This window comes from Prinia subflava, chromosome 7, assembly GCF_021018805.1.
Source record: "Prinia subflava isolate CZ2003 ecotype Zambia chromosome 7, Cam_Psub_1.2, whole genome shotgun sequence".
In the NCBI taxonomy this organism is placed as follows: Eukaryota; Metazoa; Chordata; class Aves; order Passeriformes; family Cisticolidae; genus Prinia; species Prinia subflava.
In genome coordinates, this window is record NC_086253.1 from 14,697,379 (window position 1) to 14,721,643 (window position 24,265).

Genomic DNA, 24,265 nt, shown 5'->3' on the forward strand with positions numbered 1-24,265 from the left:
GGGATACTGGGGCAGCCCAGGGACCCTGGGACAGCCTAGGGATCCTGGGGCAGCCTAGGGATACTGGAACTACCCGGGGATACTGGGGTAGCCCAGGGACCCTGGGACAGCCTAAGGATACCGGGGCAGCCCGGGAATACTGGGACAGCCCAGGGATCCGGGGACAGCCCAGGGTTCCTGGGACAGCCTAGGGATACTGGAACTACCCGGGGATACTGGGACAGCCCAGGGATCCGGGGACAGCCCAGGGTTCCTGGGACAGCCTAGGGATACTGGAACTACCCGGGGATACTGGGACAGCCCAGGGATCCGGGGACAGCCCAGGGTTCCTGGGACAGCCTAGGGATACTGGAACTACCCGGGGATACTGGGACAGCCCAGGGATCCGGGGACAGCCCAGGGATCCCCGGAGGGCGCAGCACTCCCCGGCCAGCCCAGCGCACTCCGGCCAGCCCCGCACTCCCCGGCCAGCCCAGCGCTCCCCGGTCAGCCCAGGGATCTCGGTCAGCCCAGCACTCCCCGGACAGCCCAACACTCCCCGGACAGCCCAGCACTCCCCGGACAGCCCAACACTCCCCGGACAGCCCAACACTCCCCGGACAGCCCAACACTCCCCGGCCAGCCCAGGGATCCCGGGTCAGCCCAGCACTCCCCGGCCAGCCCAGCACTCCCCGGACAGCCCAGCACTCTCCGGCCAGCCCAGCACTCCCCGGACAGCCCCCACTCCGCGGGCGGCCGCTGACCCGGGGCGGGGGGGGGGTCAGCCCGGCCTCCCGGGCATCCTGCGGGGCGGGGGGGCCGCAGGAGCCGCCGTGCCCGAGCGGAGCAGCCGCGGCCGCCCCGGGCGCGATGCCGCTGCAGCAGGGCTCTGCCCGCATGCGGCAGCGCACGGTGCTGCTGGTGGGGATCGCGGTGCTGCTGGCCGCCCTCGTCCTCGCCGTCGTGCTGGCCTCTCTGCTGACCCACGGAAGGCACGAGGGCAGTCCCGAAATGCTGAAGTGGAAGGACAGGGGGACCACTAAGAACTTGAAAGAAGTCATCCTGGGAAGATGCTACAACTACATCACGGCGCAGCACCCGGAGCTGGGGTGAGTAGAGGTCTGGGTCGTACCTCAGGTGGCAGGAGAACAGAACTGTCTCTGCCTCCACCTGGCCGCGACCACTGCGTGTGCAGTGCCAGGGGGAAATCAGGCTGTTAAGGACCCTTGTTTTGTAGAAAAATGTACAGACAGAAACTCGGTGCCCCAGCGGTGGCTTTTTAAGGAAACTACCCGCAGAAGCAATAAAAGTAACACTAATCCTAGGTCAAAGAAGAATCATAAATGGATTTTGCAACTTCCCCATTGCCAGCTGAAATAAAAGCTGAATTCTAACAGGTTTGAGTACATGAAGGTGAAGCAATTTGCTGTAAAGCTGATCTGACAAAATCCTGTAATGTGACACTGCAGTCCTGTCAGCAGAACTACACAGGAGGGAGGGAAAGAGAAGGTTCAACACGGATTTATAGGACAGACAAAAATGTTAGAAAAACATTGAGAAGAATCTTGGGATTATCCAAAACTGTTTTTAGCATTTGGATAAAACCTCTTCATGAGCTCAGAGGGCTTGCATCGAGAAATAGAGGTGGATCACAGCACCAGTTCAGCAGTCCCTGGAAACACCTTCCCCTGGAGGTGGTCCTTGCCCATCATCATCCTCATCACAGCAGGTAGTGCAACATGCCAGGCAACCCATCCCTCCTGTCCTGCAGAAGAGATTCCATGGTCCCAGGTCTGCAACAGTGTATTAGAGCTGAGAACTGATTTTCTGATCTCCTTCAGTGCAGAGAAAGACAAAGTATGGAATAAGGATTACCCTGGGCCCCCAGCAGATACTGGGGACACCCAGACCCTCAGGACAGGATCCAGAGCAGCCAGGGAGGGAACCATCCATCCCTTCTGTGGCACCAGCCACCCAGCTTTGTGTCTGCAGTGAGCCTCTGGCAGAATTTTCCATCACCCTGGGCTGAGAGCTGTGGGGCTCCCCTGAACCTTGGCCAGGTGACAGAACCATCCTGGTCTTTGTCCCTAAAAAGGCAATTGTCACCTCTTGTTCTCATGACATTGAGCTGATGAGAACAAAGTATACAGTTTGCTTGCATTTGGGTTTCTTTTGGCTTCGTCCTGCACTGTATGAAAAAGCTGATCCGCAGTATTTGAAGGGTCACGTGGAAGATCATGGCCTGAGCACACAGAGACTTGTTCATGCTTTCTTTACATTAAATATTTGTGTGGCTTTAGTGAGGGAAAGGAGGATTCCTTTGCAAATAAAACTGAAAAGCTCCTGAAACTTGTAAAATCATATACAGGTTTCTAAAAGCATAAATTCATTTATTAAAGAATTATACATTCAATATTTAAATCTGAAATTGTTTTCAAGCCTAATAGCCTTTATTACATGGGCTCATTTCATTCAAATTGCGGTGCTGAAGATGTTAAAACCACTTTTGTTTTAATGTGCTTTCAGCCACAGCCACGTGTTTTCACTGACAGCACAGTCTGAATCTGTACCACAAATTTCCCTAGGAATGATTTGTTTAGGCAATTAATTCAAGGACGGTTTTAAAAATATCACAAATCCACGATCACAAGTTTTCTAAAAGTTTATTGGTACAAAGCACAATATTTTTGGCTATTCATAATCCAACAGTGCTTAAAACCTTTGTGGCTGTCAGCTCACTTTTTTCAGATTAAATTATTTCTGTATAATAGAATCCCTTTTTGTTCCATTTTATTATTTAAGAGACAATTTCTTCTGAAGCATAGAGCACAGAAGAAGGAAAAATATGCTTGTTTATGTACATCTGAAATGTTCAGAGGTCTCCTGAATGGAGATTTAAATGCAGGTGCTTTTCTGGGAATCAAACCCAAGATTGCTCATTTCTGGTTGCGCTGAGCTTTGTGCAATTTGTGATGTAACCAACCACTTCTGCCATTGGCACTTCCTGATAATGAGCTGGGTGCCTTTAGGATGCATCAGAGAGTGGGATCTTTCATCCTTCTCTCTTTCATCATTAATGTAGGCCTTGGATCTGCTGTGGTATGGGATCTGTGGCACACTTCATCAAAGAGAAGAGTAGGAACAGAGAACTGCAGAAATGTGGGCAGTCTTATGAGCTGGGCAAGCTGTGCCCTGTACTCTGCCAGGACTGCTCCTGCCACTACTTCCCACCACGGGAACTTTGTTATCTTGGTTAGATATCTTCTCATTTTCTCATAAATTTGTCCATATTCTGTTCTTGCCCTTTTAGTCTTACACTGACACGTGCATTTTTAAAAAAAGGTTTGCTTCTAGTAAACTCATGGACATTTCCATCAGTTTATAAATTTTACTAAATTTTCAATGTATTTCTATGTTTTTTTATATCAGAGTCACCAGGTTCCACCTTTGATGATATTTTCTGAACATAAAATCAATTCATTGTGGTAGTTAGTGACATTTACTACGTTTTGGAATGTCATATTACAAATTGGAATAGCTGGCAGGTTTGGGAAAAAAGGGAGATTGTTGACATATGACTGTGGATTTTATACTGTTCCTGACTATCACAGATGGATTTAACAGAGTTCTACAGCCTCCCTTTAGCTCTGCTTTTGCATTTGTGTGCTGTAAATAATTTAAGAAGGCCTCTGACATGTCAGTGTACACCTTCACTATCACAACTCTTTAATCCTTGAGGATACCTCCTTGCACTCTCCCTCATTTTCCTGGAGCCCTTACACTACGCCCAGCCAGCTTGCTCTGGTCGTGCTCTTCTCTTTCCCAATACAATCTTTGGGCTGAACCCAAGCCCAGAGGGGCCACTGAAAGGCTCTTGCTGTCTGCAGTCGAGTTTTGTAAACACTTCATGCAACCAGATTTTATCCTGTTGATTTGCTTATTCTTCAAATTCCTCAAAACTCTGCATTGAGCTTGCTCATAAAAGGACATTTCTCTGGTTCTGCATTACAGCATCTGCTGGTGATAATTTTGTTCAACTGCTTGCGTGCAATACAATCCTCAGGTTTATTTCTGCTGCTGGCTGGCTGACTCTTAACATCTGTACACATGCAATTTCCTCAGTCTCCCCGCATAAACTTTGTCGTGACAAAGTTCACGGGGAAGAGGAAGAGAATACCAAACATTTCAATAAAGCATTTTCAATATTAACCCTATTTTTTAAGAAGAAATGAGGATGGTGTAGCAGCAGGCTTTAGGGGGTTTGTTCCCTGCACACAGATTCACACACCTTCATACTGACAGTAAAGAATAATATTTCTCTTTTGAACTCCGTGGAAAATACTGGCTCCAAAGCAATAGTTTATCACAGCTTGGTAGTCTTACGGTTTTTTCAACATTAACAGAAGCTAGAAGTTCCGATTTTACTTGTAAAAATCCGAGTGTCCATCAGTATGTACGGTAGTTTTGGCTGAATAAAGCCAAAAGCAGTTTGGTCTGAAGAAATAATTTGACCTCAAATTACTTCGTCCTCTCCTTCCCAGTGATAGGGACTCCCTCTTGTGGCTGACAAACCGCTCGCAAGTCTCTCCTGGAGTCTCAGCAAGGCGGAATTTCAGGAGTTCACCCGTGGTCCGAGCAGAGCGGGGAGCGCAGCGGGGCCCGGGCTGCGGGCTCGCCTGCCTGGCTCAGGGATCCAGCAGATCCCTGAGGACAGACACGGGCACACATCCATCACTCGCAGGAGGCTGCTCACCATGGTTTGGCACCTCTGTAGCTGTTGGGGCAGAAAAGGTGGCAACAGCTGCAGCCGAAGTTAACTGGTTTAGGTTTCCTCTTCACCACATTTGATTTGGCTGAGGTCAGGAACCAGCAGCACTCTGTGACCTGGGGGAGGAGTGGAAAAGACACAATATCTTAAAGGTCGTAGTCACTAATGCCCAAAGCATAAATGATGCCCTTTTTGCATCTACAAATAACTGATTTTACACTTGCAGCTCGAGAGAAGTTTCGTTCTCAGCTGGTGACTGCTCCCCCCTCACATCTGCAGTCACTTCTCAGGCTCCAGTTCACAGAACCATGGAATGGGTCAGGTTTGAAGGGACTACAGAAGGTCAGCTGGCCCAACCTCCCTGCCCAAGCAGGATCATCCTAGAGCACATTACACACGGTTTTGTCCAGAGAAGCTGGCAAGGATCTACTATTTAAAGATTGTTTGAAGTCAAGCCAGCTTATTTTTTGTCAGGCTTCTGACAGGAAGGGAGCACCAAGGACACAGACAGGGACCAGTTTCGATAACACATGTGACTGCCAGGCCAAACAATGCCCCTGTGCCTGACTAAGCAGTGCAAAAACCTGATGATGAAGCTGAAAGTGTGAAACTTCAATACATTTTTCATGCAATCTTGTGTGGCACAGGATATGTTTCCCTGATAAATATAATTAGATCAAGCAATGTTGTTTTTATTGTGGCAAGTTCTGTTATATATATAACAGTCTTATAATTCCATTACATTTAGTAGGAGTTGGTGCATGTCCAGGAGAGCTCTGTCTCCTGGCTGTATAATCATGAATGCATTTTGTCTTCCCATTCCTTTAAAGCCTGTGGAGATGGAGATATATTTTGTCAAAAAGAACATATGGACCATGATTTTGTGTGAGATACTATTGCATTCACAGCACAATTTCTTTCTGAAAGAAATGTGGGGCTTGTTGTGTGCTTACTTTTGCATTTTGCCTTCATGCTTTACTAGGCATTTTAAATCTAATTTCTTTGTGTTTGTTCACTGATTGTTAACGCTTTCACATCAAGCATGATACTAAATAACCATGATTTGATTCAGTGTCACAAAAACCCTAGCTTTGTTTTTTATAGCCACAATATTATACTGAAACTTACCTGATTTTTACTTTTTCATTGAGAAAATATGCCTTACATGAGAGAAACCATTACTGAACCAGTCTTCTGAAGAGTACAAGAGTACTGCCCAATTGTAATGCATCAGATCCTCTTAGAGTGCTCTGCAGATTTCTAAAGCTTCCTAATTTGATATCCATCAAACTGCAGAGGACAGTGTTTCTTTGTTTGTGAGAATACGCTTTCTAAAGAAAATCTGTTATCATTGCTGTGCCATCTTTTTTGGTCCCAGAGCAAACAAAAGGCTTTATTTGCACTGTCTGTGGAAAAGGACACAGGGGTCTGGTGACAAGCTGGATGTGACCCATCAGTGTGCCCTTGTGACAAAAGCCACTGGGCTGCATGAGAAGGAGCATTGGTGGCAGGGGGACAGAGGGGACCTTTCCCCTTGGCTGAGCCCTGGTGAGAGACATCTGGAGTACTGGGTCCTGTTCTGGTCTTGTCACTACAAGGGAGTCAGGGACACACCTGGAACACATCTGGTGAAGGATCATGAGATACAGAGAGGTGTTGAGAGTGCTGAGACTGCCCAGCCTGGAGAAGGGATGGCTCAAGGTGATAAATACCAGATGAGAGGGGTAAAGAACAGAGTCCAGCTTTTCTCAGTGGTATTCAGGTGCAGGACAAGAGGCAATGGGCATTAATTAAAGTACAGAAAGTTCTATTTAGACACAGGGAGGGAAAAAGAGGGGGGTTTTACTATCAGGATAATCAAAGACTGGAACAGGTTGACTGGAGACTTTGTGGAGGCTCCATCCTTGGAGACATTCAAAACTACATGGATCCTGGTCCTGAGCAACCTTCTCTGAGACAGAGGTTGGACTGGATGATCAGCAGAAGGGCCTTGTCTTTAATTTCTTAGGAAATTCTTTTAGACTTGTAAGAAGTCCATTGGGAAACTAGGATAAACAGAAATGAGGAAATGTTTTGGTTCATCTCTAATGAAAATTATGTGGATATTTTGTTCCTACATCTGGTTTGTCTCTCAGCATTAAGATGGGCACTGTATCATCATAATAACACACTTCTTATTAGAATACCTAAGTCCTAACATTTATGTATGCCATTAATGTTCCCCTCCCTATTTCATGTGCTTGTGTGCTGACTTTAATACCGTTTCTGTGTTAGCCTTTGTTTTATGAAACCAGAATTGCTCTGCTTCTCATTTCTTCTGTCCTTCAATGGTTATAAAAAATGTTTTCTTTTACAATTGTTTTCCCCTAAAATGTATACAAGTGACTTTGACTGTTCTTGTAATTTCTTGGTAGCAAAGATATCATTATGAATTTTAACAATTGTTTGAGTCTTGCTTAAAAGTACACTTCTATTGAAATATGCTGTATGGATCTTTAATGAGGAACTGGAATATAATGTTTAGCAGGCACAAATAGACAGTGATTAGTTCTTGTGAATATAGAGGTGGGGTTACTCTTCAAAAGAGCTCTCATGCTGCTGAAAGCTAGTTTCCATAACTACTCTGGGCTGTAAGGTAGGATTCTATTTGGGTTTTGTTGTCATCTCTTTCTAAAGGAAGTTCATTAGAAAGAATTAATTTTCTTTTAGCAAGAGACAAACTTCATAGGGCAGTGGGTAGCTATCATTTATTTGTTCTTGAGATAAATTAATCACTAAGATATATATTTCTGCTCTTCTCTAGTATAAATGCCACTCTGAAAAGCCATCCAGCTCTGTGCAAAGCTCAGGCTCAGTTCTGTGCTGAAAATCTACCCTCTCATGCTGTAACTCCACAGGCAACCCAAGGTCTGAGAGTCCAGCAAGTGTAAAGGGCAGAAGACAAAAGGTCCCTTTTCTTTTGTCCATGGCCAGCACCAATGTACTGCTAAGGTACAGAAACATTGTTTGGATCTGAATTTATCTCTCACTTGACAGCCATGTGTCAACTCACCTATCAGTTTTCTATATTGAGTTTTTATCATATAAAAAATGTTATTCAATGACTATATTTCTCATCTACACAAATATTTTACATTGATTTTACAGTGTATAGATATTTAATGGTTCTTACTGCAAGATTCCATAGGATTTCAAATAGTTTTTCATATTTGGGTTCGTTGACACATATTGCATTACTATTTTAAAATATCCTTGCAGTCAATATCTCCTTTGGTTTTAATCCCAGATACTAGAGAGAATATTATTCTGTCTGTATTGACCTTCTACATGTTAATTAGAAGTATTTGCTGATGGAATACTTTGCAACTTAGTTTTTCACTGTAACTCTTTACAGCTATTTAGTCGTGCACAGTCAGCTCCTGTACTTTACCTTCTCTCTTGTTTATTGATTTTATAGACTTGACTCTACAGGGCAATGTCTGGTGGCTGTCTGAATTACAGCACCACCCTAGGACTGAAAATTTTAAATGTTTTTATGAGCTTGTTGCTGAAAGGGGAATACTGTTCTCTCCCACTTTTCCCTGCTTCTGTTCTCCAGTAACATCTGCAGAGATGTCTGAAAACACCCCACACTCAGAGGTGATATCATTCAGCTGTCATTGCCAAGGTATGGTTAAAACATAAAAACTGCTCAACACCTCAGAACACCATGAGGAAATATAACTCTAGTTATCCATAGGGAAAGGAGGAATAGATCCTTTTTCCCTCTATGGTCAAATGAAAGTCTGTGTCAAGTGTCCAAGGAAAAAACATGCTAAAGATCCATTCTGTCTTCCCAGGAGATGACCACAAAATAAGGAATTATCAAGGATCTCATTCACAGATGGTACTAAATCTCTGATCTGTTCCCTTGTCTGTGTCCTGCTTACTGAGCCCACCCTTGAGGCAAAGACTCCTCCCAAATTACTGCATTTACACCACATCCCAGCAGCTTTAGTTGTGTTAAAAAAAACCCAAACAAGCTAAACAAAACAAAGCAGAACAAAACAAAGTAGTGCAAGTTCATGTCATGGGTGGGAAAAAGTGAAAGTGCATTAAGCCATTGAATATTTCCCTGTACGTACTTAAAGACTTCTGCCCTTCTGGAGGCTCTGTTCCCCTTACAGAGCATCTCTGAAAACACCATCTCCTTTAGCAGCTTGTTTTCTCACCTAAGGAGGCTAAAATCCAGGCAGCAAAACAATCTGCTTGTGTAGGTGAACCCTTCAGTGTTTACAGCCACCACCTCTTGGCTCAACCCTTCCCAGAAGGGTGATAAGGCTCAGTGTTGTCCTGCAGTTCCAGTTCCTGACTCACATAAAACACTCCAGGAGCTGTAAACCAAAGCCACAAACATTCCTGCCCTTAAAACCTCCTTATTGCTGCCAAAGGTGAAGGACTGGTGTGATGAGGAGCTGTCACTTGCTCCAGGTTATTTGCTGTACAGGAGCATACAAAGCCCTGAGGTGCACCCAGCAGCAATCTCACTTAGTATTTCTTTTTCCAGACCTCCAGGCTGCCCCTCTTTTGCCGTGCAGAATTTAATTGCTCTGCCTACAGGCAGCGTTTCCAGAAGTCATCTTCCTGTGAGGGGGGCTCTGGATCTCCCTCTCTATGCCCAGTCAGTTCTTCCAATGCTTTGTTTACTGGCTTTTGAACTATTTAATTAGCAGAAAGCAATACTTACCAAACCAAGCTGCCCAAAAAATCAAACATGTCATTTCCATGTTGACAAAAAGTCTGTTACTGTCAGTGATATGGTGGCAGACACTTTGCACTAATTAAACTAAATGGGGAACGAGAGACTTGTGCCTATTGAAGACACTGAGTTTGACAGGTCTGATTTTTTCCTTCATCTTTTTCCTTGATAATTTTCCCCCTTTCCATTATCCTAATGCTAAAACCACCAGGCAGTAGTGTCCTCATATCCTCAGCAGTGACACTATTTTGACTGACCTCTCTTAATCCCTATCTGCCTGATTTTTAGGACAGAGATGCCTGGTGGGAGGCTTTGGGCAATACGAATGGAGCCCATCCATTGCATGCACGTTCCCTTTTCCAGCTCCGTGCCCTGGGGATGGGTCCCGGCAGGAGGAGCCCTCTCCTGTGGGGCTGGGCTCGCTGCTCTCCCGAGAGCTCCCTGTCCCACCTGATGGCAGTGTTCAGCAAGGAGAAAAAAAACATGCTCCAAAGCAGCACTGAGACACGGCAGGGCTGGAAACAGGGAAGGGAAAGCTGAAGAAACAAAACCCCAGAAATATTTAGGGCAGAAAAGGTAGCAAAAGGATTCTGAGTTACAGAGGGTTTCCTCTCAAGACAGGAATAAACATTGTATAATTTCTGACATAAAGACATAGCTGCACATAAACTCACATGAAAAAACAGATTGACTGTGGATATATAAATTTCACTGCTGTCTACAGCCATCACAGCTTACCACAATGCAGCAGGCAAATTGACACAGGCAAAGATGAGTCTGTTAGATGCAGAAATGTTGCTACACCGTTTGGTTCCTTTGATATGTATTCTCCTTCTGAGAAATCTGGGCTTTTACAGGTGAAGCCCATGCCTTAAATCCCCAGAAAAGTGAAAACTGGCTCAAAGGTCTTTAAGGAGCTGTGTTATAAGCACAAACATCTTGCTGATTTTTGGAAGAGGCAGATTTCTGAGTGCTTAGGTTCATCACAGCTTTGGCCAGTGATGGTAGAAGAAGAGAAGGGTTTTCTGACACAAATTGCAGAGGTTTGATCACTGCACAGGTTAGGTACACAGGTTCAAGGGACTGCTTCCAGCTGTAACTTCAGAGCTTCACCACAGGGCCACAATTAAAACTCATGCTGGCCTGAAGACATTGCAATGTTTTAGAAATAAATTTCTGGACCTTGGAAAAATCTGATACTGATTGCAGGGGAGAACAGGTCTCACCACAAACGTATCTCTGCCTGGATGGGTGACTTAAAAACATGGGCAGAGATGGTTGAGTTCCCCAGAACAAAGTCTGGAAGTAATTCTTTATTTGTAAATTTGTAATGGGTCTCATACTTTAAGCATCTCTCTCGAATTACTAAGTAGAAAACTAGAGGCAACACAGCCCAAGGGAACACTGCCCTTCTTAAGATGTTTTCAGCATTCTGTGTCAATCCAGTGCTGGACTGAAACAAAAACGTTGTTCATGGTGTAACTGAAATCAGTGGGGAAGAAACTTATCCTTGATATTAAAGCAATTAAATCAGTTTCAATTAGGGATGAATTTGCTCCCTCATGTCCAGTTAGAGAAAAAAAAGAATAAAATTGTAAAGCAAAGCAAAAAAAACCTATAGTAACAATGATTTACCGGATACTTCAGTGCAATCCTGTTCCTTTCAGTGTAAGGATATTCCTTCAAGGTTAGCCAGACCAGTGTATAGATATGAAAGAAATAATGATGCACAAGCTGTCCATTTTTCTAATATGCACATTAAAATTTGGCTGCTGGGATAGATGCTAATGGAAATATTTTTGGCCCCAGCTTTCACTTGATAGATTAATGTGATATTCATATACAAAGCAAATGGATAGAAATACTCAAATTTATTGGAAAATGCAATTTCTACCCCAATGTAAGGACAAATGGAGGATATGCTTTGCAGTATGTATAACATTTGGATTTAATAAGGATAAGTTTATTTGTATCCCAACCCCAACTGCATGCTATACTGAGTTCAGGATAAAGTCTCTGGCTCAAAAAGGTCTTAAGGCAAATTCTTCAGCCCTTGTTTTCCAGAGAAATGTTGCAGCTTTTAAGTTTACAGAAAATTTCTTGTGTTCTTTCTGTTAGTTATTATTTCAGGTTTACCAGCATTGCCCAAACTCTACTCATAAAAATAAAACTTGAAAAAATTAAACACAAATTATAGTATATGTATGTTACATATCACTGAATTTGGATACAATATTTCAGAGTCTTTAGTAGAATAAAATGCCTTAGATAGTTCAGCATAAACAAAGCTATCCTCAAAGGAAGAAGTCCATTATGGCTGAAGAGATTATATGGGATTGGCAGATAGGATGCAGAATTAGTTTCTATACAACTCAAAATACACAAACAAAAGCCAGAGAAATAGGGTGTCCAAGGCCCACAGCAGTGTGGGAAATAAGAGTATTCCCCAGAATTACCTGAATTAGATAAATTTAATTAACTGGTAGGGAGATGATCTCTTTTGAGGCCTTCCTTTCTTCTATAAATCCAGAAGGAACAATAGCACAACACACTCTATGACTTGGGAACAGCTTTAAGAGAAAAGTTTGTTTCTTGGCGATTTTTTTTGGCAAGGCATATGTTCTTGTTTCAGCCTGAAGCTGTTCTTGCTGGAATTTTTACATACCACGTGCCAGCAAACTTCTCATACTGTTTCAGAAGGCCCAGAGCTACAGAAAGTCTCTGCCCTCACCTCTGCTGGGTGTGAGTTAAATGCTGCACACCAGACAACTATTTTCTTTCTGTGTTGGAAAAAGGTTAGGTGAGAATTTATTAAGAGAATCTACCTCAACAGTGAAACTGGAAAGAATGGCACATCTTCCTGGAGCTGGGGTTTGCAGGTCCTCAAGTCTTCTCACTTCTTATCATAAGTAAACCAAAATCACAGTTCTATGTGCCTAGTAATCTCTTTAGGATGTGAGACACAAATCTGTGCTTCATATCAGAGAAATAGCTTTCCAGTGGCAAATCAACGATTTATTATTATTCATTTGTAAAAAAATCCCCCATATTGATAGGTGAGGACAGCAAAAAGAAAACGATGTTTAGCTTTTTTATGCATTTTTTTACATTGGCAATCTGTATTTTTATTTCTAAAACAATGCTGAAGTTGCCTAGTCTCCCTAAAAGCCCATCTTCATGACTTACCATTCTTCCCTGTGTACAACCAGCAGTACCACACCCATTAGCAGCTGTAGAAGAGCCTCCCCCACTTGCAGGCTAAGACCTACCAGCTTTTATGACATTAAAGATACAATTTGGCTCAGCTCTGCCAGGTCTGTGCATAAAGACTCCTCTCTCAGATATTGGTGCCATTGACACACGTTGTCCAGTGCTGAGTTTGGTGTCTTGAAAGGATAAAACACTGATGCTTTGGATTATTGGCTCAGCAATGCATCTTGGCATGATCATGAATCACCTGGATGGTTTTCTTTATATTGTGTCTATCTCCTACCTCTCTGCTTTGGAAATAAAAAAAGTATGGGTTTTTTAATGGTTTCTTGAAGAATATTTTGTCTTCTGAGACCAGGCATAAAAACTTTGCCATATGAAATGATAGATCACTGGGTACCCAGCTGTCACCCATGGCTGTTGGCACTCTTACATAAAGCAGATTTCAGGAGTAGCTTTAAAAAAAAAAGGAAAAGTCCTGCCTGGAGGACACATCACCTGACAAATTAGAAAGTGTGAGCCATATAAATGTTTGTGAGATGTGCCTGTGCTTACAGCCAAACTGAACAAATTGTCTTTGTGATACCATTGACCGTGCAGAGCAAAGGGGACAGCTGCCTATTCTGTAATGTCACCCCTCAATCAGCAGGAGCCCTCTCTCCTGGATAATTCAGTGTGTCTGTGTTGTAATCCTGAGTGGCAGGAAGAAATATTTACAGCTTCCTAACTCCTAAATAAAGTACCAAAGTTTGGAGTGTGGTCTCTGTGAGTTATTTACGCTTTGCAGCAGAGAAATGTTCCTCCGGGAGAAAATTTAATGCACCCAAGTTAAGTCCTGCTAAATAAAAAGTGAATTCTTGCTGACACAAGATTGCAACAGCAAAACAATGACCGTGCTTCCTGCAGCACCCACAGTTTGGCTTCTTATTTCTACAGTGATGTAACTGAAAATGTGTTTAGGCTCTTGAATAAAAGAGAATAGTCCTGTTAAAAAATCATAATTTTTACTCATCTTTATCCACCAAGAGGTAAATTTGGTTCATACAAATGAGAGGTGTGGTCCCTAATGGAACTGGGGCTGGCCCTGTGACAGACAACATGACATGACAGGAAATTTGGGACGTGCCAGGGCTGCCTCAGTTGGCCACTTAGCTGCAGAGCCTCCAGGCTGACGTGCCCTGTCTCTGCTCCCAGGCTCAGTTTCAGACAGCATTGTACAGTGGCACTTGATCTGCATCTTGGTTATATGTGAGCAAATCAACTGTGCCTCTAGCAAAGTCAATAGCTGCAAATTAGTGCATAAATAAAAATAATCTCAGGTCCCAAACAGCTAAATCGCTGCTTTTGTTTTAGGTAAAATTACAGGATCAAACTCTCTGCAGAGAGATCCATGCCCATATTTTTGGCTTGCTGTACCTGAGGGGACAATATCCTTTGACCATACTTTTAAAATGTACAACCCATAGTCTGAGAAGTTATTTGCTTCTCTTGATTTGGTGAATAATGAATAATCAAGAAATTTGATCTTTTGGTTGTACAAATCAGCACTGATCATTTTAAGGGGCAAAAACCTAGATGACATTTGGATACTGCAATAAATTAATTTGAAATGCAGGAAAGAGAGATAGATCATTTTGAGCTGTTTATTCCCCAGTATATACTTTATCTCCTGAAGATATTCTGCTTTTGTAATGGATCATGTCTTTGGTGCCTGAGCATAGTTGGAATTCTTCTAACATCCAGTCCAGAGTGTTTGACCACAACAGAGGGTGAACCTTTCACAGGCACAAATACTCAGAAACATTTATTAACTATGTTTTCATCTCTTGGCAGAGATAAGGATTGTCTAAAAATATGGGAATCATTAAAAGACGCGTTCATTTACAAGAATCCCTGCAATATCACACCAGAAGATTACCAGCCTTTAATGGAGCTCGCCAGTCATCCCATACCCTGTAACAAGGTAACTGTGCAGGGTGGGCTGTGGTGGGGGCCAGGTCTGGGCAGTGCTCTGAGCAGTGGGATCTCACCCATAACCACTCTGGGGTCTGTAGGTTGGTGAGGATGGCTTTTTACTTTTGCACTTACTGCTACAGTGCTGCAGTTACACCTTTGGACCCCAGAAGCCCTGTCCATACTCTGTCATTGGGAATCATCCCTGTGTAAGGCTTGCCTTAGGCCAGGATCATCCCAATGAAGTGACAGGGATGTCCCCATTCCCTGAGCATCTGGCTCTCTGTAAGGAGCATGTCATCATGCTGTAGAGGGGCACTGCTTCCAAAAAGCTGTTCTTCCATGGGCAGCTCAAAAGCAAACAACAAATTTGGTATCTATTCTATGAAAACTAGTCAAACCTTTCTTTCAAAATCCTTTCAAAGCTAAACATGTCCCTTTTCTCAAAAAAAAAAAAACAAAACAAAACAAAACAAAAAAAAAAAAAAAAAAAAACCAACAAAAAAAACCCAAAACCAAACCCAAAAAAAACCAACCCAAAACCAAACCCAAAACAAAACAAAAAAACAAACAAACAACAACAACAAAAAAACCCAAACAAAAAACAAACACCCACCCAAAATATTCTGCAAATGAGAGTGCTCAAATAAGAACTGATCCACTAGGGTGACCTTGCTGCATTTCAATATAACTGAAATTCCTTCATTATCCTGAACTTTCTGGTTTTCTCCAGAAAAACTTTCTGACCACTGTAGTATAGCTATCACTTACCAGACGTTGTACCTTATTTCACAGTCACTGTTTTGGAGCAAGACAGGTGACCTTGTTCATCGTTACACAAAATCCAATCAAAATTTCCTTACCTTGGAGGACACCTTGTTGGGTTATATGGCTGATAGAATTTCATGGTGTGGAGACCCCTCTGCCCCAGGTAAACTACACCTAAACACAATCCTTTTCACATTATTTTCTTGTGAATTAGTTTAGAATTTTAACAGTCCAATATTTTGAAGTCTGAAAATAATACCCATTTCTCAGGTTAAATTAAAAATCCCAACTTTGTGTGTTTTTTTGACACCAAGTTGTTGCTTGAACTAATGGGCACATCTAGCCCCCTTTGCTTGCTTCCATGCTGTAGGTCCTATGGCAAAAACTGCAAAGCAGGAATGTCATTCAAAAAGGGCCTGGCCATGGGCCAGTCAAAGTGCTGGGGCAGTGTGCAGGTACCTCGGGGGTATTGCTGCCCATGTGACTCCTGGGTTGGTGCTTAGGGCCAGGAACCTTTAAACTGGGCTGGGATTTCTGAAAATGTTGGGCAAAGTCTAATTTCTCAATGCAATCAGACTGTACTTGTAAAGAGCCAACCTGCTTCTGACATTTGGGACTGTGTGTTTTCCCTTAGTTTTCTGAGAATTATTTGTGATATGAGATCTGCAACTGCCTCCCTGAAAAGACTGTGAGCAAACAGGAAGACTTTGAACAGATGCAAATTTCTTTTCCTTTTAGAGCCCTCTCCCCATTTAGCCCTCTTGCTTTGGTGCAGGGCAAATCTTTTTGCTCACAAAGCCACATAAGCCTTGCAAAAATATTCACTCTAACCTTAGCTATTCTATAAATGTATTTTTTCTCAGGAATCAACTATGAATCTTGTCCAAAACGAAGTGAATGTGAGAGCAACCCTGGCTCTGTGTTCTGGAAAATGGCATCCAAGATGGTAAGATCTAGACTAAATCTCCCTGAATCCAAAAGCGAGGAAAGGCACTAAATTCCTGACATTGCCAAAAAATATGATTTTGCAGATTGGGCTTAAAAGATGGAATACTAGAAGCTGACAAAAGCCTTAGCTCCAGGTGTTAAAAATCATGGTGTTGGAATCCAAGGTCCCATATTTTCTGCACAACATTTTATGTCCTTGTAGTTTGGGCATTCTTTTTGTGGTCAGAGTCTGAGTGTCAGTGTCTAGAACAAGCCTTGGCAGAGAGCTGGAGCTCTGCAAGTAATACTCACAATTATAACAATCACTTTAATGAAATCACAGAACATAAATTGCCAAAGTAAAATCCATTTTAGCATGGTAATGTGGAAAAGAGCACCCAGATTGGCACAGACGTTTTCCAAGAGGCCGAAAATCCCCTTGCATTTCCCAGCATAGACCTGCAGAGCACATCCTCCCGTACTGGCACCTGGCAAGGTTCCTGTGCTGTCCCCACCCACAGACACATGCCAACTCCCATCACAGGAATGAGATCCTGCTGGTCCCAGTTAAGCAATTGGCCCGGCTTTGTTGAATCAGCACTTTACAGGAGCAAACTGCCAGAGAAGAGCCTGATGTCCTGTATTACTTTTATTTCACATGTCTCTCAAGATTTCACCCTTGGTATGACTGTTAGTAGATGACTGCCCAGGTGGAAAACAAGCATTCCTGTATGCTTCAGCTCTCATGTATGTAAGAAAAAGTCTAATCACCATTAAAAAAATGTTTTGTGGGTAAACTAGGAGAGAAAATGGTTCCGTTCCAGAGTCTCTGAGAGATACAACCACATAAAGACTCAGGTTTGCTCAGCTGCAAGCTTCCTTGCCTGCAAGGCAATAGATATAAATATGTTTATTCAAGATAAATACAAATTCAAGATGTACTAAAACTCATGCTTATTACATTTGAAAGTTATGCATAATGAAACTTCCTGAAGCTTTGCAGCTCTCAAGATCTGAGTTTGAGCCACATTGTTCAAGAGGACATTAAAGATTTGATAAGTAGAGTCACCTACATTAAGCTTTTTAAAAATTCTTTGCTTTACCAACAGATTATATATCTAGAGTAGGTACTTTATAGATCTTAGTAGTCTTCAAATATTTGGGTATGAGTTTTAAAGAATAAAAAAGCAGTGATTACATGATCCAGTATATTACAAATCAAATCAAACAAAACTCAGTGATAATTTTACTAAAATATCAAGAGAGAAAAATCCCAAGCCACAAAAGAACACAGAACATGAGTCACAAGGAAACAAGGATGCAATGGTCTATGTGTCCTTAAAATTAGATACCTCTGTTCTGGCTTGTCCTTACTTCCTGAGCTAAAGCAGGCTGAGGATTACTGTGAGTTACTACAGACAGCTGCAGCTGTAGGGGCTCTGGAAAGCCCTACAAAAACTGAAACCAGACAAGCTGCTGTACAGTTCCATGCAACTTTAGACTGCCAATTCATAGCTGTCTAATGAGGCTTTTATCACAGTTTTGCCATAACCTTCAGAGGCTTTTTTTTTTTGCACTGAAATATTCTGCAAAAATACTGCCCAGATCCTCTGCTTGTGTTAGACAGTTTGGAGGATATCAAAGACTTCCACCAGCCCCAAGTGTGCCATGGCACTGCATGTAGTGTCAGAGTGTAATGTCCATTTGTTTGACTCAGTTTGCAGAAGCAGCATGTGGTGTGGTTCAAGTGATGCTCAATGGATCGATAGAAGCTGGAGCTTTCAAAAGCAGCAGGTATTCACTCAACACACAACCATTCATGTTTCTGTGGGGCTGCATGTGGCTGTCTTCCTGTGAGTCCCAGTGCAGAAGGGATTTTGGTAAACTCACCCGTGGCTGTTGTGATTCTTTTCACTCCTTCCATACAGAGACTGTAACTGAAATCCTTCAGTGGGTGTGAGGGTGGGGTGTCCAGTGTGCTCTTACTGCTTTAAGTAACTTGATAATTACACTTTGATTTTACTTCACTAGACTTGGCTATCTGGCTGGAAGTGCAGTCTTCAATAATATCAAAAAATGAATATGTTTTCTGGAGGAACAGCCATGGTCATTTCCCTGGCACCAAAGCAAATCAATAGCCAGAAAACTGAACAGGAGAAGAGGCACTAAAGATGGCAAACTTCAGCTTGTTTCTGTCTGCAGGCAGAATCAAAAGTCCTCCTGAAAGTGAAATAAGTATGGGGAGACAACATTTGATCATAAGGCAATTAAATAGTCTGTGAAAATCCATTTTCAAGATAATGTTCTCTCTCTGAGCATTATAGGAGCACAAATAAGCACTAATATTTGAGGAGCATATTCTCTACATCTTTCTGAGATAACTGAGAGTGTTTTGCTGTTTCATGTTCCATTCTTACAGCATTTTTGGAAGTATTGAGATCTTTAACCTAGATCCAGATAAAGTCTCTGAAGTACACATTTGGCTTATGCAAGACATTGGTGGGCCTCAAAGGTAAGTCACACTGGTGCACAGTGATGAGCAGAGTGTGGAGGGCACAGGCCACAGCTCGGGTCTGCCAGCAAGACTGAGATCTGCTTTACACTCACCTTCTAGCTGTTTACTTCACCAGAAAAAATATTGCCAGAAAAACATTCGTACTGTTGTTTCCTCTAGTATTTTTTGTAGGTCCTGCTGAACAGTTATAGGTAAAACAATGATATTCCCCTTGCTTCCAAGCAGTTCCACGACCTTTAAGTTCTTTTCAACTCCACTGAGGTCTACAGACCTTTGCTATGGATGCAGCACTGAAGTCAGAGACCAGGCTATGCCTGCAAGGATAAACATGTCCTTACATCCATCCAAATATGGATATGTTTGTTCACGGGAATAGTATAATAATGCTGAGCACAGCCATTTTTGAATGACACAACAGGCCGTGGAGTCTCCTTCTATGAACATCCTCAAAACCTAACTGGGACCTGGGCAAACTTTTCCAGCTCATATTGGTTTGACTAGGTAATCTCAAGCAGTCTCTTCTTACCTAAATGATTCTGTGGTTTTTAATAACAGTAGTTCATTCAACTGTAGTTGAAATGCTTACCATGGAATTACTGATACCAGAACAGCAACCTCAAATCACATTTGAGCCTTTCTGAGTGACATTTTTTATCCCAGATTCATTTGCAGATCTACCACATTTGAAACACTAAGTGTGAGGCTCTGTGCCTTTGACCCCTCCTTTGGAGCCAGTTCTGTGGCTCACATGGTCATAATGCACTGCCACAGTTTTTCCCTTTCTTAATGATCTCCACAACAGGAGCAGCAGCTTTGGTGCCATGGATCAGGAAGAAGGCTGTGATGATCAGAAAAGCCACCATATTCCCCCTTCAACAAGGCAGTGCCCTGCCAGCCCTCTTGCTGGACACATCTTCCTCCTGTGACAAGTCCATAGCAATTTCCTTTTTATGTTCTGCTTGCTTCAAAGGAGAGAGTGGGGGATTAGCCCCAATAGTATGTATTCCTTGTATCTTCTGATTCATATTCCACATTGAATCACTGATAACTTGTCAAGTCTAGTGAACAAAAAAGAGCTGGCAGTGCTCTCCACTAATGTCGTATGTTAGGAACTGGATTTGTCCCCGGTAGTAGAAGTGAGTCCTATACTCTGGACGAGGAGATGATTTTTACCTTGAGGTAACAGGTTTTTTCTGTGTCTCTGTCTGTGCCTATGACATTTGTCAAACCTCTCATTACAGTTTTGGAGCCCTTGGGCTATTAAATTAAACATAAAGATAAAGATCTTGAAGGTATGAGAGTGCTACATGCTTCTTGAAACCTTTATCTGGATGGGAAAGAAATACACAAGGGCGGGCTCCTAGGCTGAAACAAAAAAATGGTTGAAACAGCCCCTTGCCAAAACAAAGCAGCAGCAGCAGCCATAAATTGAGTCAAACATGCAGGAGGTGCTCATAGCCTGCTTCCTCCCCTGCTTTCTATCAGTTTCCTCCTGTCCTACCTGGGACTTAGCTGCTGGCTTTCATGATTGGCCTTTTGTCATCACATAGACGACTTGATCCTTTTGCCCTTTGACAGCTTTCAGTAAGCCTTGTATTGTGCTGCTGTGGGGGAAGCCACCAGCAGCAATGGAGCAGTTCTAGAGCACCCTGAACTGTGAATGGAGCTGAGTCCTGTCCCACAGAGGTCCTCCTGCACAAAGCTCTCATGTAAGATGCACAGCTGAACATCACATCTACCAGCAAGGGCCCAATGGTAGCCAAAGGACCCAAAGGACTTTACAGCACATTAACAAACAAGCTTTTAAAGACTGTTACCTAAAATAAAGCAGTGACACAGTGCGGAATTTAGGTGAGCATTTTCTACACACAAGGAGTAAAAGTAACTGAAGTCCTCTCTCAACAGTGAATCCTGCTCAGGTCATTCCATTCAGAGGTTAATAAGCATTTTGGAAGAGCGAAACTTTAAGATCATCTGTGAAGACAATTACAGGTAATTATCCACTCTTACTGGTGATGACCTTGCTAACATAAAACTAATATTGCAGGTTTACAGTGAGCTGGAGCAGATTTCCTCCCTACTGCCATGACATCCCTCCAGTGAGCCTGGGTCTTTCCTGGGGGCTTCCAGCCCTGGGTTTGGCTGGATCTGGGGCTTGCTCTCTGCCCTGCACTTCCCATTGAGCACATTCAGTTGTTTTCAGGGAGGGAGCAATCCAGCTGCCAGATTTTCTTCTGACTGGGCTTTTACCTGAAATAATCTGAACCAAACAGGCAGATTTCCTCCCTGCTGCATACAGATAAGGCAGCGTGCCAAGGGTGGTTCTTCCTTCCTTCACCATAGTTTGAGTGTGCGTTCTGTCCTGCTGCTTTGTCAGAGAGCAAGGCATGAGACTCGATAAGCATTATTAATTACTATAATTTACCATTGTCAGGAGCCAAAAACAGGAGCCTGGGAAACAGCAGCCCAAGTCCTGAGTTGCCTGAAATCTCCATCTCCCTGCTAAGTAAATACAAAAGCCAGAGACTCTTTATCCCTATGTGTGGGTTCAGAGACCTTCACACAGAGCAAAATTGTTCTTTAGCTACATTAGAAAAGCAGCAAATATTCAATATTGGTCGTATCTTATCTGTCAGGAACAGCTTTTCAGTGTCAAGGACTCATACTTGGATATCTCCAAAGTAAACATTGATTTCTATGAACTGAGTTTGTGACAATAGTTTAAGTAAGGAAAAATTGGTCTGCAAAGGAGAAAAATGGTAGGTCTTTAAATCTGAAGGCAGAGCAATATATTCCTGTCTGAGTATTGCTGAACCTGATTAATGGGTGCACTGCACTTTGTGAAAAAGTTAACTCTGGTGTGGTGTATTAATCTGCCATAACGTGTGCTGACTTTCTCTTTGGATAAATGGAACCTTTAACCAACACTCCCAGGACCTGTAAGCAGGCACAGATTATTTCAGCCTATGATGAAATAAGCTGTGGGGTGAGGCAGGAAAGGGAAATACATCATAGCTTAGACCCCTTGTGGCTTAGCACAGGGGGGAACCTGGCACTCACTGCTGTGTCTCACAACTTGGCTGTGAAGGCAAAGTAACAAGAAGGGCTTTTTGTCAAAGCTCAACTAACACACGTACAAACAACTGGGTTGGGCAACATGGACAATTAATTTTAATGTTTTATATGCAGAATAATAATAAAATAAGAAATTTAGAGGTAAAACCAAACTTCAGGATAGAGAAGTTGGCTTCATTCCTCTGCAGTCATTGCAAACAGAGTCATGTGGGTCTGTATAAGCTGAGCATCTACCTTTGCATGCCAGCTAGCAACAGGTGCTGGTCATTTTCTCTGGCTTTTGACCATGTCTAAAACCTGGAGTCACTGGATGCATTAGAAAAAATCTCCTATCTGACATTCACAGCAACAGCTTCTGTTGTAGCAGTAGGGTTTACCAGTAAGACAGATGGTTAACTTCCAGCATGGCAGGAATTCCAGTCTACACAAGAGATCTTTCTTCTTTTTTGTAATTATTTTTTTATATTGCAACATAGCTGACATGCTGTGAGGTTAGATTCTACTTTGTTTTGTACTGATTTACCCTTGTCCCTAAAACCACCAAAGTTACCTTTCTGCAACAAGATCAAAAAGAATTACCCTAAGAAAAGCCATCTACTTGATCAGCAGGGATGTAAAATGCATTTTGACTTTCACATTGCATTCAGGAACTGTGAAGAAATTCTGTTGTACTCGCAGAGCGATTATTAAATATTTGTTTGGTTTTGTGTCTTATTTCAGGCCTGTTCAGCTCCTTCAGTGTGTGCACAACCCTGACCACACAGACTGCAGGCTTTGCACCAACAGCATAGCAATTCCATGAAACAGCAACTGAAGAATTTTGTTACTTGTGTATAAAGCTGGAGGAGATGTGGCTCCGTAGCTAAGAGTGATAACAGTAGCATGGTGTGTGCTGAGGCCATAACCAGAAATCCTTGCTGTGATACTAACAGCCAAATAGCAGGAGATGATACCTGAGGTGTGCTGCTGTGCACACACACACACAAACACTGTTTGAGATGGCCAGGGCTGTGGTCAGGGCAAGCTGCTTTGCCCTGGTTTGCTCCCTCCTATACAGCTCCCAGAGCAGGGATTCCCTGGGGCACGTACAGAGAAGAAAGAGACTTTCCAGGAGAGGCAGAACTCACCCAGATCAGAGCTCACCTTCCTTCCTGCTGAAAGGTTAAGCAGGAAATGACCAGGGCATGCTCCACTTTCCCTGCATCCCAGTGCAACCTTTCCCAGCAGGAACATTGCCCAGTGACACAAAGGATAAATCACGGCTTTCCCAGGTACTGTGACACTTCTGACCAGGTGAAGCAAGCAATGGAATTGGCAGAGCAGTTCTTGCCTTTTAATGGGTATCACAGTGAGCAGCTGGTGGGCAGACAGCTGAGCTGAGCCAAGAAAAAACCAGAAACTGCTCAGAGGGCTGCCTGCACCTGTAAGAACTGCTGAGTGTGCAGCTGGGAGAGAAAATGGAGAGGCTGACTCAGATAGCTCCATTAAAATCTTACTGGATACACCACTGCTGGTCAGATTACATTTTGTTCTTAATATAGCACAAACATTAGCCTTCCAACTTTCATAAAAGGCCCTTCAGGCCACGGCTTGGCCATCCACTGGAATAGAAACAAACATCAAACAGTTGCCACAACAAGAAGTCTCTCTTGACCTCAGTTTCTACAGCGAAAGGTGATGCCTTGAGGTGTATAATTCACAAGCACCAACACACCACAGTGCACTGGAGCAGCAGGTTTCACTGATTCCCTTTGATTTCTATTTTACTGGTCTCAAGTGCAGTGTTTATAGCAAAACAAATGTCTGAGGCCAGCTTGTGGCCACGGCTGTAGTGCCTCTGTGCAGTGCCATTGACACTAAGGGAACAGAGCAGGCTTTGCTACAGACAGGCTCCTTGGTGCTGAGGTGACAGCGTGACCAGCAGTTGCCAAATCTTTAGGCAGACTGGGGTTTCCATGATCCCACAGGGAGAAGGTCGTGCTGCACATGTTTTAGTGACTACCCAGAGTGCAAAACATGGAACACACAAGCTGGTGTAATTTTGAGCATTTCTAGGTAAACCTCATTTCTTTATCAGCAATAGAAGGCCTGCACTGAGCCTGGCTGGACCAACCCAAGACCTCACTCATAATGTTTACATTAAATGAAATGTATTTTTATTTCCAAACTGTTATGTAACTACTTAGATCAATCAACATAGACACATACCAATACTTGCAAATAGGTTATTTCTGACTATCACTTAAAAGTTTGTCTTCATGCTCACTTTTGTACCTCTTCTGTTGCAATATAAAATATTGACTGTAAAATCAAGATCTATAATAAAATTGTT

At 43.0% G+C, this 24,265-nt stretch overlaps 1 protein-coding gene across 1 annotated transcript; it reads left to right on the forward strand.

Annotated features, from left to right (window-relative positions):
• The first annotated feature begins 754 nt into the window (after window positions 1-754).
• Window positions 755-24,265, forward strand: LOC134552746 (ADP-ribosyl cyclase/cyclic ADP-ribose hydrolase 1-like). The gene is made up of 8 exons (XM_063401646.1): window positions 755-1,088; window positions 14,529-14,658; window positions 15,444-15,579; window positions 16,280-16,362; window positions 18,061-18,137; window positions 18,763-18,855; window positions 20,764-20,850; window positions 22,654-24,265. Exons 1-8 carry the CDS (start codon window positions 850-852, stop codon window positions 22,733-22,735), a joined length of 927 nt encoding a protein of 308 aa, XP_063257716.1. The 5' UTR covers window positions 755-849; the 3' UTR covers window positions 22,736-24,265.